This window comes from Nycticebus coucang, chromosome 9 (genome assembly GCF_027406575.1).
Source record: "Nycticebus coucang isolate mNycCou1 chromosome 9, mNycCou1.pri, whole genome shotgun sequence".
Lineage (NCBI taxonomy): Eukaryota > Metazoa > Chordata > Mammalia > Primates > Lorisidae > Nycticebus > Nycticebus coucang.
In genome coordinates, this window is record NC_069788.1 from 91371598 (window position 1) to 91391983 (window position 20386).

A 20386-nucleotide genomic window follows, 5' to 3' on the forward strand; every position below is an offset into this window, starting at 1 on the left:
TTGTGCCCTCACACACAGGTACCATGCTCCGGGGTGGGGAACAGTGGGTGAATTAGGCTGGTGTGTCCATCTCCTGGGGCTGCTGTAACACTTGTAAATTAGGCTGTCAGGAGGGGTGCTTCTTTCTGGAGGCTACCAAGGAGACTCTGTTCAGGCCTCTCCTACCTTCTGGTGGGTGGGGGCAATCTTTGGGACCCCATTGCCTATCTGTGGCCTGTGTGTCTGTGTCCAAATGTCCCTCACCTTATAAAAAAATCAGGGGAATGGGCCCACCCATACCCAGTATGACCTTATTTTAACTTGACTATGTCTACAAAGACCCTCTTTCCAAATAAGGCCACAGTCACAGGTAACAGAGAATTAGGACTTGAACATGTATTTTGGAGGATGGCAATTCAACCCTCTCATCACTCCTGCATCTACAATTTTGTCCTTAACATCACAGAATTTTAGAGCCAGAGGGATAGTCTCAGCCTCTGGTCTGCCTAGGTGGCTGGCTCAGGGTACCTGTAGTCACAGAGGTGACAAGTGGCATAGCCAGGATCCCTGGGGCTTTTCTGTCTCTCTGTCGTTTTCCTAGAAACATTTTGTCTTGTATTTTATTAAATTCTGTTATAAAGTATCTTTTCCCCACCTAAGTTAGGGTTATTTCCCCAAGAATACTGTAAATTCTCACGGTTTCCTTGCATTTCTTTAGTGCCTATCATGAAGCTGATAGATACTGAAGTGAAAACCTTGAGTGTTGGTGGCCAGTGACCACCCTGTGGTGCATTTCTCTCTGCCACGCCTTCCCACAGACTTTTGATGACTCCCAGCACCGTTCCACTCTCCCCTGGCCTCAGAGTCCTTACAGTGCAGGGTTCTGGGCCTCCACTCTCATTCAATGCACAGTGGACCTGGTTTCAGGTGAGGCTTTATCCAGGAGTTAGACAACTTGACCAGAACCTGACTGCTCTCCTTTTCTCAGCTCCATGTCTGAATTTTGCCTCCATCAGGCCTAAGATTTCTCGGTTAGTGCTCACAGCTGCCCTCCAGGAGGTCGAGAGCATGCTCATCCTGGCATTTTCAACAAGAGCCCTGAGCCTGCCCCTGCTTGCCCCTGCTCAGAACTACTGGGATCACATGTCCTTTCCTGAGCCCATAGTCCCAGGGCTGGGGTGCACGGATTGGCCTGGCCAAAGTGATAGGATGCCCCACCCTGTAACCAGGGCTGGTGCAGGGAGTGGGGGTGGGACGAGAGTGCACTGGAGGGGAAAGTCTTGCTCAGCACCGCCTCTGGTCTCTAACCAGAAGGAGTGTGATTTTCTTTCAGGAATACATCGATGCCCACCCTGAGACCATCGTACTGGACCCCCTACCTGCCATCAGGACCCTCCTTGACCGCTCCAAGTCCTACGAGCTCATCCGGAAGATTGAGGCCTACATGGAAGGTACAGACACATGTGGCTTGCAGTCCAGGGCAGGCTGTCGTGTAAAGCAACGGCTGAGGGGTCTAGATCTTTTAGGGACTTTGGCTCAGGAAGCAGTTGAATTCCACGAGGGCAGTCATTCCAGGGAGGTCCTTTCATTCTCCTCCTGTGACCAGCAGAGTCAGGAAACAAAGACCTTGGTGTTCTCTTTGGGAGAGTGGCTCTGAGGGTTGTGTTGAACCCACGGGGTGGTAATGAAGTGTCCCGATGACACAGCCATCAGAGAGCAGAGTGCGTATAGACAGCTCAGCCTCCTTAGGCAGGCGAGTGAAGTTATGCAACCAGGCAAAGGATACAGACCCAACTGAAGGGTCCTTAATCAAGTCCATGGAGACATGTGACGTGGCTGTTGGCCTCTCAGGGTACGCTCTGTTCTTGCAGGCAGGAGCCTCCCTCTTAGCTGTGAGCTTCTCCTGCCAACTGCAGGCCCTTGTCCCCGAGGACTCATCTCCCCAGCCCCATCTCACCCCATCCTGGGAGCAGGCAGCTCCAGAGAAGTCAATGTTGCCTTTTCAAGGTGTTTGTTTATGTGACTAGAATTTTTTGGAAAGTTTCATGTTAACAGCACCTTCTAGTTCTTGTTGCCTGCTGTGTTCCCTGCTGAGAACTCTGGTTCAGTTTTAAGGAGAAGTGCTTTGCCTGGGCCTTGGGGCTGCATAAGGATTCATCCTAGGGCCAGGAGAGGCAGCGTCCTGCTCCTTGCTATGCAGACCACAATTGTAGTCTAACCTGACTGCTTTGAGCCCTGACTGGATGGCGACTTAGCCTCAGGCATCATCTCCTGTGATGGTGGGACCAGTGGGTCTAGTCTGGCTTATAAGGCCAGAGGCAGCCTCTTTGCAAGGGGACTGTCAGGAGAATGGGAGAGTAGTATTTATTGGATATATGCTGTGTGCCTGTCTTTGGGTTATGCCTTCTTACATTCTTTTGGTGCTGTTAAAAGATGGGCACGATGATCCTTCCCTTTTTACAGATGAGTCACAGAGGTCGTACAGGTGGCCAGGCCAGCACCCAGCCAGGTCTCTCCAGCTCCTACTCACTGTGCTTAACTTTCATGCCCATGGGTAGAGGGCCCTGAATCTAGGAAACATCTGACATGGGTGCAGCCACGGACCTGGGCCCAGAGAGTTGATGAGCTCTAGGCTCTCTCTTTGATGAGTACCCTGTGAGAGGGCTGGCTGTCCTGGAAGGAATTGCAAGACCTCTTTCCCTGGATACCTGATGTGCACCAGCAGGTGTAGAGAATGGAAATGTTGTCCTAGAGCCCCACATGGATAGACTTTCTCAGCACACCAATGGTCCTCCTTGTACAGCCTGGCAGCCTCCACCGTCAGCTTCCTGTCCCTTTGCATTCCTTTCCTGAGTCCATCCAGAATCTCAGATGGGAAGAGAAAGCTATAGTGACATTCTTTCTGAACATCCCCTTCTTGGGCCATCTTCACCTCAGTCTCTCTCAGGGCCCTAGGACGACATTTCCATTCTCTACACCTGCTGGTGCACATCAGGCACCCAGGGAAAGAGGTCTTGCAATTCCTTCCAGGACAGCCAGCCCTCTCACAGGGTACTCATCAAAGAGAGTGAAGTTTTGACCAAATATTGGTTCTGGAGAGGAAAGCAGTCTTTTTCCAGAAGGGGGTTTTGCTGGACATGGATTATGAAAGGAGAGAAGATTATATAGAAATATGAAAAGGTCCGACTGGTGGAAGAGGATGGTATGTCAGCAGCCACATCTCTGGTCTTGGATAAGCCCTTAAAGGAGGAGTGCATCTGATGGGATTTGGGAAGGGGTGCTGAGAGGCTTTTTCTTTTTTTTTTTTTTTTTTTTTTTAATTTGGCCGGGGCTGGGTTTGAACCCGCAACCTCCGGCATATGGGACCGGCGCCCTACCCGCTGAGCCACAGGCGCCGCCCCTGAGAGGCTTTTTCACAGCTAACAGCACAGTTTCTGTGGGGAGACAGAATGAGACTACTGTGAATCCGGGTGCTTGTTAGCCATGTGGTCTTGGACAAGTCGCTGGATCCAGTTCTGCCTGTGGTCTGGAAGATGAGGGTGATAACTGGCTCATCCACAAGGTCCACTAGCAGGGTAATTGGGGTGATATCCATAGAGCACTTAGCATGATGTCTAGTCCATGGGGTCACCCAGGAACAGCAGCTCTTGAAGCTCCATCTACTCTGATGGTAAGGCCTTAGCATCTGGATCAGATCTTAGAGTTTCTCAGGTGTTTAGGAGTAGAAAGTCAGAGCTGGGGCTCAGAGGTGAGCCTGGGCCCCGGATGTGAGTGTGTATGTGCGTCAGGGACCACAGCAGGCACAGGAAACTGCGTGTGAATAGCAGGCAGAGAGGCAGGCCCAGGAGGGTGCTCTGGCACCTGCTTGCCCCACTCTGGAATTGGGCTTCTCCTAGGGGCCATGAGGAGGCAGGTTAGGATTTGGGGGCAAGGGAGTGTTCTGGTTCATTTGTGGGATTAGAAAGTTTAGGAGCTGCCCACCAGGGGGAGAGATGTGGGTCATGCAGGAGAGGGTCCAGTCTTCTTGAGGTCCAGTGGGAGCTTGTTGGTCAAACCCTAGGAGCACACTTGTGTACTCGGTTCTAGGCCAGCGGAAGTGTTGGGTGGATGGGCTGTGAATGCTGCACCATTGTGTTCTTCCAGGAGGGCAGTCAGAGGCTGGATTTCCTGGAGCTCTTTCCTGCCCACCAGGGCTGCCCACCAGAGGGGCTGTCTCTTCCCTAGCACTGCTGGCTGCATCCTACCTCCTGCCCTCTGCAGAAACAGTAAGCTTCTCCGGGAAGCGCATCCTGGGCCCTCTTCCACACCACGCCCTGCTATTCCTGGAGGCCTGCAGCTCTTCTAGGCATACTGTAAATGGTTGTAATTACCCTTGAAGTTCCCTCAGATAATAATAGTAATCCAAGTGACATTGCTTTTATGTTGGGAGAAGGGGCTTGGCGAGACTTCCTGGAGTTGTCATCATTTCTCCCACTAAGGCTGCTGTCTCTGTTTTCAGAGTACCTGGCTACTGCAGGGATGCTTGGGTCCTTGTTGACGGGCAGGGTCGGGGGTATGACCAGGGCCCCCTGGTCTGCAGTGGGGGTGGGCAGGTGGGCCATGGCTCATGGGGAGGCCATCCCAGAGTAGCAGGCAGAGCACCTGAGACTCATTTACCTCCTGGATGGGGGACCTCTCCCCAACCCTTCTGCATCCAGGAGGCGAGGGAGGCCTTGCCCATCTGAGTCCCTGGGCAGCCTTTGGTCATCTTAGTACCATCTTAGTCCCGTACTTCCAGAGCTCAACCTTACGTTAAGTCAGAGTCCAGAGGGGAGCAGCGTCATTGCTGTGCCTCAGATCTGTCCATCCCAATCCACCCACTCAGTCAGCAACCTAAGATACTGGTGGCTTAACTGAGACAGGACTTCCTTTGTCTCAGGCAAAAGCCCAGAGGAAGGCCGTGCAGCTCTGGCGTGTGGTGACAGGGACCCCGGCTCCTCCCAGTTTCCCATTCTTCCCTAGCATGGCCCTCCTGATCCCAGATGGTGGCTAAACTTCCAGCCCTTCCATCCCAGATCTAGACATTAGGATGGAGAGCACAGCTAAGAACAAAGAAGCAAAGGGGAGTAAGCCCTAGTTATCATTTAAGGAACAGTTCTGGAAGCTGCAACGTGACATTCTGTTCTCACATCACTGGTCAGAATTAGTCACATATTGAGCTGCAGCAGAGTTGGGAAATACAGTCCTTGTTCTGGACAGCCATGTGCCCAGCTAAAATTCAGTTGTTATGTCACCATGGAAAGAAGGGCTAGAATGAGTTTTAGAGAAATATGAGCTGTCTACCATGTCACCTCATAAAACATAGGCTCCTGCCTGGGGATCTACCCTAGAATGACCATTTGTCTCCTGGATGGCGAGGGATAGGGCCTCAGCCTGTGGAGTCACTGGCAGTCCCCTCTGTGCAGCCACTGGAAACCAAGAGGCCTGGAGGCTTCCAGAGGGACACACTCAGCATGCTGAGACACTCCTTTCCCTTACAGAAGATTGCTTCTGAGAGGCTGCCATTTGGGGGACATACTTCCACCCACACCCATGTCCCTTAGGCAGAGGCACAGGTGACACTGGACCTGGATTCAGTTTGAACCAAGCACAGAAGCCTCCTGGAAATTAAGCCTTGCCTGGTATAGGCCTGGGGAAGGAAAAGAGGAAGGAGGCCCCAGTGACCAACTGTGATCTGTCTGGCATGGATTTTCAGGCCATTTCTTCTGTTGATTGCTCACTCTGCCATGCCAGGCCAGGTCCAGATCCAGATAGAAACCTCAAGTTTTAGTCACCAGCCCAGGCTGAGCGATTCTGGGCAAGGCTGTAGCTGCCTCCTGAACTGGCTGAAGCTATGTGCAAGAAGGCACCTGGGCCATGATTGGATGTCCTGGGTTTGTGCCCTGTCCTAGGGAAAGCCGATGTGAGGGTCTTGGGCCATAGGGCAATAGGCTAGAGAGTCCTTGGGAGCTCTGATGGCTTTGGGGTGAGGGGTGGCTCTCTTGTAATTCTTCTCCAGAAGTTCCCACACATGTGCTCCAGGGTGACAGATGGCTTGTCCTGGACACCAGGCCTTCCAGGTGAGGGGTGTGCATGCCGCGGACTGAGCATTCTTGCCTGTGGTTTTATGGGAATTTAATCAGAGCTCATCTTTGGAGGTCACTTGAAAGCTGGACTGGAAATGAGTAATCTAGACGTCCAGTAAAGAGAAAATAACATTCCTTAGAGCCTGGGAGAAATAATTCCTTAAAGAGCCTCTGCCTGGTGTGGGGAGGATTCTAAGGCGGGTGTTTTTTAGGTAGAGAGGGTCACACTCAGAGACAGGGGCTGGCCATCTGCCCTGGTGAACTGCAAAGGGCTAGGAATGGGAAGATGCTTGGAGTCCAAGGCCAGGCCTCAGACCTCTGCCCACCCCTTTCCTGCGTAGGCTCACTGATCTGTGCCTTTTTCAGCTCTCAGGCAGGCAGTGGGCACTAACTATGCACGGGGCTCTGTGGTAAGAACTTTACACATAGTAAATGCTAATTTAGTGCGCATGGTGCTCCCGCGAGGAATGTTCTGCTTTCATCCCTGTTTTGGAAATGAGGACACTGAGGTACATGGAACTAAGTCACTTAAGGCGCCTGAGGACTCAGAGTAGGGGCAGGGTTCAGTTCCAGCTGCTTCCCAAGTCTCATGAGGCACCTACCTTTGCCTGGCCCACACCTACGGTTCAGCCCCCTGGGTGGAGGTGTTCTGGGGGATCCTGCACACCATTCTGCTCTCCAGACCCTCCACTTTGACCTGAAAGGAGGAGTCTCTGCTTGGGTAGTAGACAGTAGCCAATGTGGAAACCAAGATAGTGTCTCTCCCATACATCCAGGATAGTTTCTCCTCCCAAACCATAGATACCCGCCTTCTTGGACGTGCCCCCCAGTTACCCCATCAAGCTCTGATTGCCCCACTAGGCCGTCCCTGCAGACCTTGAGTTTCCAAGGCAGACCCTAGGCATTGGTGAACCAGATTGTTTGTCTTCAGGACCTCTGGCTCCGGCTCCCATATCCTTTCCCCTTACTTTGATGACTAAAACCTCTGTAGAGTCAGCACTCACAGAGCCGCATTCTTCCTCCTCATGCCTAGAGTCTCCCAGTCCACCAGAGGAAAAGCTCAGCAATATTTTATAAAATATTTACAAAGTATTCTCTGTGCTGACCATCTTTTTGTAAAATTTTGTAATAATTTTTAAATAGAGGTACATTTAGCTATAATTTCCCATTTTCCCTATGTGTAGCTACTTCAGGGGCAACTCTTAGGACACCGTGTAGAGTCAGACTCCCTGGGTTCACATCCTCTCCTGAATACCTGCTGTGTGCTTCTAGGTACATTATTTAACTGCATTGAGCCTTTGCTTTCCTATCTGTGAAACGGGGAGGAGGATACTGATAGAGGCATCTTCTGCATAGGGTTGTGTCAAGGTTCCCCAGTTGGTGGGAGCTCTCCTGGGGGACAGTGCGTTGTGGGTTTCAGATCACACCCCATATGCTGTGACCCTGGGAGTCCTGTGTTCCTGAACTTTCTTTTAGCACTAAGTGCAGCTGCCACCTGGTGCCCTGGCTGGTTGAGCTCCAGTCAGCCCCATGACACCAGGCCCCATCAGGGCAATTGCTCCCCTTTCTATGCCAGCCCTTTATTTGCAAATGCAGAGATGGGCTTTTGTCATGATTTATTATAATAAAGTTTGCATTTGTACAGGTTAGTTTAGTAGAATTCTTATTTTTAAATAATTTTAGACATACAAAAAAGTTTCAAAGATAATACACAAAGTTCCCACAAACGCTTTGCGCAGCTTTCTCTGGTGTCGGCATCCTATGCCACCATGACGCCGTTATCTAAACCAGGAAGTCAGTTGATGGCCATACTGTTAATTAACCTAAAGGCCTTATTCTAACTCCCCCAGTTGTCCTGGATCTTTTTCTGGTCCAGAATCCAACCTGATTGTCATTCTCTATGTTCTCCCGTTATCTGGCATGGGGCTTCAGGGTGTTTATCTTTTATCTTTTATGACTATGACACTTTTGGAAGAGCCTGGATGTTTATTTAGGAGAGCGCCTCTCCATTTGGGTTTATCTGGCGTCCTCAATAGTTGGGTCAAGACTATGCATTTGGTGCAGGAATGCCACTCAGTGCCACTGGTCTATCTTAGCACATCATGTCAGGAGGTACATGATGGCAGTGTCTCCTGTCAGCTCAGCAACAATTGTTTGATTAAAATCTTCTAGGTTTTTCCACTATAAATTTTTATTTTTGCCTTTGTAGTTGGCAACAATCTGATAAAAATATCAGATTGTAGATAGCCTGTCTTTCCTCATACCTTTGCTCTGCTGTTGTAGCTTCCATTGATTGTTCTTACCAACAGTTGCTACTGGGATATTTGCTAAATGATCCTCATATGTAATTTTTAAGAGTGTGTCCTCCTTCACTCCAGCTACACTGGAACATGACAGGAACCTCTTGTAACTTCCCAGGGCATGGGGTAGCACCTTATGAAGCCCCAGCATGATCACACATGTAAACAAAGGGAAAGGAGGAAAACCTGTCAGGTATGTTAGAAAAATTGGGGTTACATGTTTCTTTGCTATAGGACTTCTCAGAGCTTCTAATGTGTTACTATGAATCTTTAGTCTGGTGGGGGTATACTAAATTTCACCACTGATTATAAGATGGACTGGTATTTTATATTCTAGTAAGAAAGAAAAAAATTAGTTAAATTGTGACATACTGTGAATTGTGAGACTCATCTCAATTTCAGAGATGGAAAGTATGAAAAAATGTGCTTGAGAGTCAGTGAGGTGCAGCAGTAGTTAGCCTTTTCCTTCTAATTAGTGATGCAGCCCCTCCCATTTGTGTGTGTCGGGGGGCTCTCTAGTTGAGAGGCCTCCTCCACTCAGTAGACTCAGGAATTCCTGGATGAGATGGGCCTCACCTCCAGTGTCACCTAGACCTGTTCTTGTATTCAGTCTATTACTGTGCAGGACTGTAATTGCTGGTGACTCTAAAATCTGTTTAACACCAACCTAACTCCCCAGAGGTGGCTGCTGTTCACAGTTTGGAATCTATCCTTCTAGACCGTTCTTATACTTGTAGACATGTATGTGCACTTTCTAGAAACAGGGTCATATTACATGTGTTCCCAGTACAGCTTGTTGTCCCCACTTAATATATATCTTGGCTTCTACCCATGTCAGCCGACAAAAATGAAAGAATTAGGCCTGGCCTTTTTGCTGGCAGTGTAGTATTTCGACATGTGAATGAATGAATGAATGAATGAATCACAATTTGTGCTGGACTCATAAGATCATTCCAGTTTTGTTGGATTTTTTTTTTTTTTTTAACTAACTGGGATACAGTAGATGAATCTTGGTATATTTCCGTAAAATTAATCCCTGGAAGTGGAATTTCTTGGACAAAGACTATAAACATTCCTCATGTTGGCAGATCTTGTGGGATTACCCTTCAAAAAGTTTGAACACATTTTACTCCTAAATATGCCAGTCTGCCTGGGGAGAGTGATATCTAGCTCATCTTAATTTGCATATCTGTCATGATTGGCAAGATTGAGCATCCTGTCACATGTTTATTGGCCCCATTCAAATTTCTTCTGTGAATGAATCTTTTTAAATTGTCTGCCTATATGTTTTTATTGAGTTATTTGGTCTTTTTCTTGTTGTTTGGTTAGAGCCCTTTTTATTTGAAGAAAATTATTCCATTGTTTAAAAATATGCACCATTTCACCATTGTAGGCTATCATCTTTGTGCTGGGGCCAAGCTAAGGTGTTGTATTTTTAGCATAGGTATTGCCAGTAAGAATATTCCAAACATTTTTTTTTTTTTTTTTTGGTTTTTGGTTTTTGGCCAGGGCTGGGTTTGAACTCACCACCTCGGGCATATGGGGCCGGCGCCCTACTCCTTGAGCCACAGGCGCCGCCTATTCCAAACATTTTTTAAAAGTCTTGAATGTGACCAGACTGCTGCATTTGGGGAGTTGGAGCTGGATGGGGGCAGCAAGTATCTGCCCAGGGTCCGGAAGTGGCTGTAAATCAGTGGGAACAGCTTCTGTGGAGTCTTTATCCACATTTCCAGTAGCCACCTGTGCTGATTCTGGGCTCAGAAATGTCTGTGCCTCTCCCTGGCCAGGATCTGGGCCCCACCCCCACCCCCCATCATCCTGGTCTTTGGACATTCCGGGTGCAGACAGCTCTCTGGCCTCACAAGGTGAAGCCAGATGCTGACTATGGCACACTTCATTGGGCCGTAGTGTCATGGTATTCAGGGCTTTCTGTCCAGGAACGATTCTCTCCCCAAGTTGCAGGTGGGGTCCCCATCCTCCAGTGTTTTCCCTGACAGCACACCCGAGTCAGGGAGCTGAGTGAGGTCAAGCTGCTGGCAGGGAGGTTGGAGCTAGGCTAGGGGGCTACAGCCACTAGTAAAGTGCCACTCTCCTTCTCCCAGCTGCTCCAAATAACACAATTAAGTCTGGTAATGGAGTGTATCAGTTTCCTATTGCTGCGTGATAAATGACAACAGACCAAGTGGCTCACAATAGCACCCACTGATTATCTCACAGCTGTGTAAGGCAGAAGCCAAGTGGTGTGGGTGGATCCTTGGCCAGGATGTCAACACCGCTGGGCTGAGCTGAATGCTGGAGACCTCAAGGAAGAATCTACCTCCAAACTCCCTCTGGACTTCCTTGTCACTGTAAGACTGAGGTCCCTGTCTTTGTTTGCTGGCAACTCCTATAGGCCCGGAATCCCTTCTCATGTGGCCCCTCCATCTGCAAGCAAGCCATGTAGTCCAGTCTTTGTGCTCTGAATCTCCCATGTCCTCTTCTAAGAAAATGTGTGTGATGAGTAGAGCCTGCCCAGGTCATCCCCGTTTGGAGGGCAACAACGTAATGTAACTTAATCACTGAATAACACCCACCGCATGGGCAGTCTTGGCGATTATTCAGGGCCATATACCAAGGGACAGAGACTCTTGGGGGGGTGTCTTAGGATTCTGCCTGTCATGCCAAGCAGACAATGGTTTTTCCTTACATGCTTCTAAGTTCAGTGGAATTTAGTTGTATTAAGTCTCTCTGGGCCCTACCACCTGTGTTGGACATCTTGGGGATGTGGTCCCTACCCACCCCCTCACCTGGGTGGCATTGCTTGCCATACGGCCCTCACGTTCTACACAGAAGCCACGCAAAACCCTACAGGCACCCCCTCTTGACCCTTGGCGTTTGTCCATGGTATTCTGTCTGTAATATTCTCGGTCCCCTTGACTAGCTCCAACTTTGAGGTTTGGTTTGGAATACTCCCTCCCTGGAAGCCCCCTGGGCTGCACACTCCTGTCCCTGTGCGGGCCTCTGTATCCTCCGTCTTCCTCTGTTATACCTTCATCTCACTGGGTTGTTGCTGTCCGCTGGCTGCTCTCTTCTCCATCCAGTTGCAGGGGCCTCAGGGGACAAGAAGCCAAGTGTGTTGTGTCTTTGGAGATCTGGAGTCCCCAGGTCAGGACCTAGAACACAGTATGTGCTCCACAAATGTGTAGAAGGATGTTTTCGAGAGTTAGACCTGTAATCAGGGAGACTGTGAGCAGAAATTCCCCCAAGGGAGGGCTGACCTTGACAGCTAGGGTCATGGGCTTGGGGAGGAGAGGGTGGCCCTGGGTTGTCTGTGGGGCTGTCACAGAGGTGGTGTCTGAAACAATGGGCCGAGCTCCGTTCCAGGGAGAGGGAGCAGGATGTCCAAGAGAAATGGGTCTGTCAGTGCTACAGAGCTCCAGGGGGCCTCAGGTGGCAGTTTCAGCTTAGCCTGTGGGTGGGAGTGGGGAGGATGTTGGAAGGCTGCTGTGGTGTCAGGGAAGGGATGGGAGGCCCAGCTAGGGTGGTGGCAGTGGGCAGAAGTAGGTGGGATGGAGCCCAAAGACGGACAAGAAGCCAGCGGATGACTCAGGAGAAGGAGATACAGGACAAGCCACAGCCGTGATCGTGTGCCAGTCCTGCAGGGGTGGACAGTGCTGCGTGGGCACCCAGGGGTGGGCTGCAGGCCTCCATGGCCACCAAGAAAGGCAGGACAAGCCACAGCCGTGATCGTGTGCCAGACCTGCAGGGGTGGACAGTGCTGCGTGGGCACCCAGGGGTGGGCTGGAGGCCTCCATGGCCACCAAGAAAGGCCATGAGAGAGAGTGGCCCTTATAGGCAAGCAACAGTAATAAGCCCCAGGCTTGGGTCAGATTTTGAGGCTTCAGCAACAAGGATTCTAGCTGCACAGGCGGAGATGTGAAGGGGGCATTCCTGTGGGTAACACAGTACAGGCTTGGCAGCCAAGAAAGGTCCCTCTCTGTGACAGCCTTTCTTGTGCTGGAATTTAGGATTGGTACTGGCCCGAGAGGACCAGCCACTACTCATCAAGGACCCCAGAACCAGAGCCTTCCACTGTGCAGCCATCTCCTTATGCCTCAGGAGAAGACTCTGCCTTGGAACTCACTCTGTGCCTCAGGGGCTTTGTGGGGCTGGGTAACCTTTCCTCTTGTCTTTCTGATCCTATTCTGGCGACTAGGAGCCCCAGATCCAACCTTCTATTCCAAGCACAAGGGTGCTGGGCTGGGGCTGTGTAGTCAGCCGGGAGAGTGACACAGGTTTTGGTGGCCCTTTGGGGGTGGCTGAAAAGTTTGCTGCTGATCTGCTCTCAGATTCCCAGTTCCGTCTTGGTGGGTGGATGGACGAGAAGGCTGTGTCTCCTTTACTGCTTTAGTGCTTCAAGAGAAGCATCCCAGGGAGGGAGGAAGCACATTGCCCCTGGATTATCTCCAGTGTCCTGCCTCCCCCAGGGCCTCACTGGGCCAGGCAGAGCAGCAATGGGCTCTCGAAGGTCATCTTGGATTATTTTAACTGGTGGCCCTTGAAACAATACTAGTGATGATGCTGTTGGAAAAGGATGGTGGAATCTGACTTTGTGTCTACTGTGTGCTGGTTTCTGTTTTAAGTGCTTTGTGTATTAGCTCCTTTGGTCCTCACAGCAGCTCTGTGAGCAGGACTACTCTTATCCCCATTTACACATCAGGAAACTAAAATACCATGAGGGGAAGTCACTTCCTCAAGGTCACACCATCATAGGCAATGCGGAGTGTCCAGCCAAGAAGCCCCAGGGGCCGGCCACACAGTGTTAGGGAAGCGCAGCTGGCTTGCTGCCTGCATCCTGGTTTCTGCCTTCTCTGTCTCTGATTCCTTCCATGCTTGGTGTTCCTAAGTGGGAGTGATAAAAGTGGAGAGAAATGAGGTGGTTTTGCCATAGTTCAGAATGTAGCGTGGAGCCCAGCTGCCTGGGTAGGACTCCCTGCTCTGGCCCATGTTGGTTTTGCTCTGGACCATTAACTATTCAGGGCCTCCATTTCCTCACATGTAAAATGGAGGTGGTGATAGTGATCTGTGCCATGGCATTGCTATCAAAGTCACATGAGTTGGTGCCTGTAAGTATGTGGTTCTGGCCTGGAGCACACTGCATGTGTCCATTGTGGTAGTTGGCATTGAGGCCTGCCTGCCCTTCTTTTTTTTTTGAGTCAGAGTCTCACTCTGTTGCTCTGTCTAGAGTGCCATGGCCTCAGACTAGTTCATAGCAACATCAAACTCCTGGGCTCAAGTGATCCTCTTGCCTCAACCTTCCAAGTAGTGGGACTATAGGCACCCATCACCACACACAGCTGCTTTTTCTATTTTTTGTAGAGATGGAGTCTCGCTGTTGCTCAGGCTCAAACTCCTTACCTCAAGCAATCCTCCTGCTTTGGCCCCTCAGAGTGCTAGGATTACAGGCATGAGCCACTGCATCTGGCCTTGCCCTGTTTTATATGTATCAAGAGGCCCTGTGTACATAATCTCTGTGAGCCTTTGTTTTGGTTGTCAGTTACTGCAGAAGCCAAAACAGTGGCTTAAAACAATAACAGGTATTTGTTTTGCTTACTAATCTGCAGCTTGACTGGGCTCAGCTAGGTGATTCTCCATGGCTAGGTGGTCTCTCTAGACTCAGCTTGGCCACAGTGGAGTAGCTAAAATACTTACCTGGTGGCTCAGGGACCCAGGGGTGTGTTCCCAAGAAAGAGAACCTTCTGTGGCTTTACGTCCAGAGTCCACATTTTATTCATCTGTGAGGCTGTAGGGCCAACTCACATCTAAGGGGACAGCACTTTGAGTCCACTTTGTAATAGAAAGAGGTATGTAAGAAATTGGTTCATGTAATCGTGGAGGCCGAGAAATCCCATGATCTGCCATCTGCTAACTGGAGACTAAAGCCTTGGGGAGCTGGGGGCATAAGGTCTAGTCCAAGTCCAAAGGTCCAAGGGCCAGGACAGCCAGTGGTGTAAGTTGCAGTGTAGGTGCAGGAGACTGATGTCCCAGTGTGGAAACAGTGAGGCAGGGAGGGTGAATTTTCTTACCCCACCTTTTGTTCTGTTCAGGCCTTCAGCTGATTGGATGGGCTCCCACCCACTTTGGAGAAGGCTTCTGCTCTAGTCCGTCAGCTGATGCACACACTCATCTCATCCGCACACACCAAATGCACATCTGTGTCCATGGCTCAGTCAGATCTGCACAGAGTAATGTTTTAGGCTCTTAGGCACCCAGAGGTGAGCAAGGCAGCCACAGGCCCTTCCCATCAGGGAAGCAGACACCAGACTAGCCCCTATGCCAGGGTGATCAGGTGCCCATGGTGGGGGCACCAAGCCTGTGCTCACTGGTGGCAGCATGATTGAAAGACTGAGTGAAGCTCATTCTGTCCAGAGCTTGGAGGTTGATGGTGGTATAAGGTGTAGGCAGGCCCTTGGCTGTGGTGAAAGGCCTGGACACAACCCCTGAGATAATGGGAACCATAGGAGCAGCAATTGAGCCTCAACCTGGGCTCCATGGATCACGCCTGCTCATCCTCCCGCACCTGCTCAGAGACAACACAAGGTAACATGTCCACACTCCTCAGGGCGGGAACCCGGTTCTGGCTTGGGCCCTGGCCTTCAAAGTCACTTGGTCTATGTGGTCAGGGGCTTGGTGATGATGGAAACCACTCCCAGGATCCCTGGCCTTCACTTGCCCCATGGCCCTTCTTTTCCCCACACACTTTGGGCTGCCTTTCGGTGACTGGTCCGTGGTGCCCGAGTGGTGCCTCTTTTACATGGGGGCACCTGAGAGAGGACACCTGTCCCTGTGCCTAGTGCTCATAAGATGCTCCTTGCTCCTAAGGAGCCCTCCAAACCCTTCATGGGTTCAAAATGACCCTCAGGGTCATTGGGTGGCCCTCAGTGAGCCAAGGGGAGGCGGACCAAACTCCAGCTGGTCATATCGTCAGACAGACCACCTGCCAGACAGTTTCACTCACTTACTCATACTGACTTACCTAATCCTACCAGTAGCCCTCGGCAGTAGGTGCTGTTATCAGCAACTTACAAGTGTGGGAGCCAAGGCACAGAGAAGATAAGTGGCCAGCCCAGGGTGGAACTCAGGTTCTTAGTACCCATCACCGCGTGTGCCCCTGGCAGAGGCTGCTGCATCAGTCACAGAGGCTATGAGGATGAGGGTCCTGCCACTCTGGAGCCAACCCAAAGCCAATGCACAGTTTCAAGTGGTTTCTGAGAGTCAGGCTCTTGATTCCCCAAACCCCAGGGCAAACCAGCTTTGGGGCCTGGAACTTTTAGTTCCTTAACGAGCAAAACAAAACAGAACAAAACATTATTTCCATTTTCTCTCATCCAGGACTACTAATGGCCTAAAGATACACTCCTGATGATGTCACTGCCATCCAACTGTTTCCATCCTTTTTGAAGCCTCACAGATCCCACCCACAAATCTAGCCCTGCTGAGTGCCAGGCCCTGCACTGGCCTTGCCCTTGGGGGGCCTCAGACTGCAGGGAGGAGCAAGTCACTTGCCCTAAGCAAGTGTGAATGGAATGGCTGCCCTAGGTGTGAGGGGGGCTTGTACTCTGGAAGCAAGGAGGGAGGAGGCAGATACTTCACTTCCCTGAAGGAGGGGCGGGGTGGAGATACAGGCAGGGAGGGTGCTCTGCCTAGGAGAAGGGCACACAGTTGGCTAATGTGTGGCACCTGGAGCCCTCCAGGCTGGTCCGGTGGGGCAGGATATTGTCCTGCAGCAGTGAGGATGTGCCCAGCCCCTCACACGTTGCTCTAAGTCACGGGTGACCAACCTTTTTATTTCTCTACTGAATATTAGGAGAAGAAGTGTTGTCTTGGGCCACACATTAAATATACAAACACTAATGAAAGCTGATGAGGAAAAAAAAAATCCACACATACTTTTTATGACATCCAGTACCACAGATAAGGAAAAAATGTCCTCACAAAATCAGGCTGCAGGGTGGACACTCCTGCTAAGGCCTTTGAGAACTGGGAACAATTCTGTCTTCTGTTTCCTCTCAGCCAGGCCCTGCTTGCCACCTCCCCACCCACAGCCAGGCTTATGGCGGCTTTTGGACCCCCCACCTGCTGGTGACTTGACTGTTGGGTATTACTGGGTGGCTGCCATTGTCATCATGGTATATGTGCTGCCGAAACGAGCACACCATTGTCATCGTGGGACACAAAACCATTTGGGTTGTTTTCAGAACTGCTGTAGGGGTGTAACTTGGTTCACCCAGAAGGCAGAGAACATCCTCCCTGCCTAGAATTCAGCAGCATGTGGCTCCTGCCTCCTGACTGTGTGACAGTGGTGGGAGGGTGACTTTGGACAGCCAGACACTAAATGAATCATGAGCACTGGAGCTTTCAGATAGGCCCACCATGCTCATTCGGGTCCTTCTGCACCTGTCAGCAGGGCTGCCCCAGGCTAGCAGTGCCACCTAGTGGGCCTCTTTGTTCCCTTGCTGCTGTGCTAGCTCTCTGCTTCCCTTCCTGTTGTTTAACCTGTGAGTTGACAGCTCACTTATCCCGCCTATCCACTCATTTTCACACATGCACCCTTACCAAAGAGATGGCGCTGACTGATGCTTGCCTTCTCCTGTTACTGAATCAGAACCCAAACATGTGAAAATTCAACAGAGTACCAAGGGATGAACAACAAAATTGGGCAGCAATGTAGGAACAGTACCGGGAAAGCGTGACTGTCAGTAGAAGCTGCCGGGTGACTGCGCTGGGGAGGCGGCAGCAGCAAAGCACAGCTTGTTCTCAAGGGCACTGGGGAAGTGCTGGAGCTTGGTGAGGCTTGGAAGAGTAGGGTGTTGCCAGGTGCTGGGGGAGGAGGAGAATCCCAGAGGTATGGGGAACACGGTTAGGAGCCAGAGTCTGGCAGCTCCCTTTGTGTGCACGTGGTCTTCCTTCTGTGTGTCTGTGCCCTAATCCCCTCTTGTAAGGATGCAGATTGGATTAGGGATCACACTGGTGACCCCATTGTACCTGAATTACCTCATTAATGAGCCTGTCTCTCAATGCAGTCCCATTCTCGGGCACAGGGGCTTGGGACTTCAGTGTGATCTTTGTGGGGGGACACAATTCAGCCCACCACAGGCAGGTACACAGGGCCAGGTTGCAGAGGCCTGGAAGGGGTATGGGTCTCTTTTGAGGAGCTGTGGACTATTTTTGAGCAGGAAGTTGCCTCCATGAGGCTGAAGAGCTTTAAGGAAGCCAAGACCCAACAGTTGTGTGTAGTTTAGATTGGGTGGGGGGAAGATGGGGAGACACCAGGGTCCTGTGGTTTGGGGCAGAGCATGGGGAGAAGATGGTCATGAAGGAAGGACCAGCGAGGGGCTACCTGGATGAACATACTTCAGGAGCATCTATTCAGGCAGCTGGGAGGAGGTCCTAGTGCTGGGCCACAGCACTTGTTGCATCACTGTCCCAGGAAAACAGCCCAAGGGGGTGGCCATGATGATGGGTACCGGGTACCCTTAGGAGGGCAGAGTGCCCCTGGGAACAAGGCTAGCTCTGGTTCTTGAGTGATTCTGAATGCCCTTCGTGAGCTTGGCCTCACTGTGCCCTGCAGCAGTTTGGGAACATGGACAGCATTATTGCCCCATGTTACAGACCTGGGAAAGGCTCAGAGAGCTGCAGTGGCCTGGCCAGGGGGCACAGGTCAGAGGGACTGGGCTGGCTCTCAGACATCCGAGTTGGTGCTCATCATCACTGCCCCATTTTGTTTGCTGGGATATTCAGTGCTGTGACGGCTTCCTCCAGATAGTCTTCCCTAACTGCCCCAGCCCCACGCATCAGGGCATCAGTGTTGGAGTGTCCATGTCCCCGTTCCTTGATGTGTAATGAGTGTTTGACCTGTTCTGGAACTTTCCCAACACACCTCACTGCTGCCACCGAGACACAAAATCCTGGTGAGGACGCGCACCTGCTAGGTGCCAGGATGTCCTCAGCTCCTGCTGCATACTGGCTTCCTCTGAGTGAGGACAACAGCCCGCAATGCTGGAGAAAGGGAGCACCACTCTGAACTTTGGCACTGTTGGTGTTCTCACTTTTCAGGGGGGAAACTGAGGCAGAGAGGTGGGAGTTTTAATATTTGGCCGAGGTCACACACACAGCTGATATGAGGGGCAGCCTGGATCCTCCATGGACCCTGCAGAGACTGTCCAGTCAGGTAGGGGAGGTGGGTATATTATTAGTTGGCCAAGATGAGCAGTGTGGGGCTGTCAGCCAGCACAGCATGAGGGGCTCCTCCAGGGTGAAGAGGAAAGGGGTGCTCAGAGAAGCTTCTCAGGTGAGGGAGGTAGTCTTGACTCAGTCTTAGAGGACAAGCAGAAGTCTCCCAGGCCATGTGGGGGCTGGAAGAAAGGGCTTGCGGGGCACCAGCATGTGAAAAGGCTTCTAAGCCTGACAAGTCAGGGCACTGGTTTTGCCCCAACTCTTGCATCCAGAAGATTCCGTGAGAACTTGGATCCTGCTGACAGCACCCACGCACGCCCCCTCTCTCAGCCACACAGTGGGACCCCTTGCTGTCCCCTCCTGCATGAGACTGTTTCCTGCCATATAGTGTGGGCCTCTGGGGATGGGGAGTGGCCCAAGGAATCAGGACTGAGCCCAGCCCTGAGAAGCAGTGTCCAAGGCACACATAGCCAGAGACCCCACATTTAGGGTTGCCTGGGGAATGGACAGGTGGCCACGATTTTGACACCTACCTGCTCTCCTGTGGGTATTCCCCACTGCTCACCTGTTACGTGCCAGGGCTCCCAATAGCCGTCTAAGAAAGCGTCACTCCTGTTTTCCAGATGAGGAAAGCTGGGCTATGAAGACTGGGGTTTTGCCTAAGGCTTCAGCTAGTGAGCAGTGTACCCCAAGTTCAAAGTCAGCTGACTGGCTCCAAAGCTGTACCTTCACCCACCTCTGCTGTTCTCTCATGTCCACCTGTTTGTTATCAATCCTTTTGTTTTCTATCTTTTTCTATAGCTTCTGCCATTAGAGGAGAGTGAGGTCACTTGGCCAGGTGTGACTCAGGAGCAGCCCAGCTCTTGTCCTGGTCTTGCTAGTAATTCGTAGCCTTGAACTATTCTCTTCCCCCTCCCTACTTGTGAAAGGGTGTGTTTGGGACTTGCCCATCACAAAGACTGGAGCATTTCAATTTCCCAGGGGCTCCCAGAAGAACACAACCCACCATTGCACCAAAAAAAGTCTCTTTTCTAACTCCCATCCAAAAATGAAGACGATGGATAAACAAGCAACCAGTAGCCCTCTTCAGGGAACCAGAAATAGCCGCCTTGGGCTCCCAGCACTGACTTACTGAAAGTCTTTATTCTGTCTCTATTTGGGGAGAGGAGCTGCTGGTGATGCGACCACAAGCTTCCTATGATTGAGCTGGAGGAGCCTCTGCTGTCCCTCATGTGGGCAGGGCTGGCCTGTCTGCTGGTACTGAGGTGGTGTGGGTGCATGTGGGCCCCACCAGCCAGGGAAGGCCTAGCTCCCTCCTGGCCTCTTGCTTAGCCAGGCAACCTCTCTGTCCACATGCTGGGCTGTACTCAGAGGTGGGTCCAGTCCATGCCTCCCGACAGCGTCAGGTTGGGCCTTCACACAGGTTCTTCCCTCTGCCTGGAAGGCATCTCACATCCACAGCCTACTGACTCAGCTCCCCTTGACTTTGCTCAGCAGAACCCCCCGCTCCTCAAACTGCATACCCCCACCTCCACCAGCACCCTCCATTTTGTGTTTTATGTTTTCTCACCAGCTCTGGCAACTGTGTGTTTCACTTACCCCTCTGGTTCATTGTCCCTTTGGTAGAATAGACGCTCCACAAGGGCAGGAATAACTGTTTTACTGCTGTACCCTAGCTCCTGGAATTTAGTAGAAGCTGCATTTTGTTGTTGTTGTTGTTGTTGTGGTTGAATGGTTTTGAAAATCAAAATAAGAACAGTAGTAGTTTCCAATTTACTGTGATCTCAC

At 51.1% G+C, this 20386-nt stretch overlaps 1 protein-coding gene across 2 annotated transcripts in view; it reads left to right on the forward strand.

The window, feature by feature from the left end:
* The window catches only part of ITPK1 (inositol-tetrakisphosphate 1-kinase), a 178531-nt gene that overhangs the window by 131268 nt on the left and 26877 nt on the right, over positions 1 to 20386 (forward strand). For both annotated transcript variants that reach the window (XM_053601685.1, XM_053601686.1), the window contains one exon: positions 1313 to 1430. In XM_053601685.1, coding sequence (XP_053457660.1) covers positions 1313 to 1430 — 118 coding nt within the window. The remainder of the gene's footprint in view (positions 1 to 1312; positions 1431 to 20386) is intronic.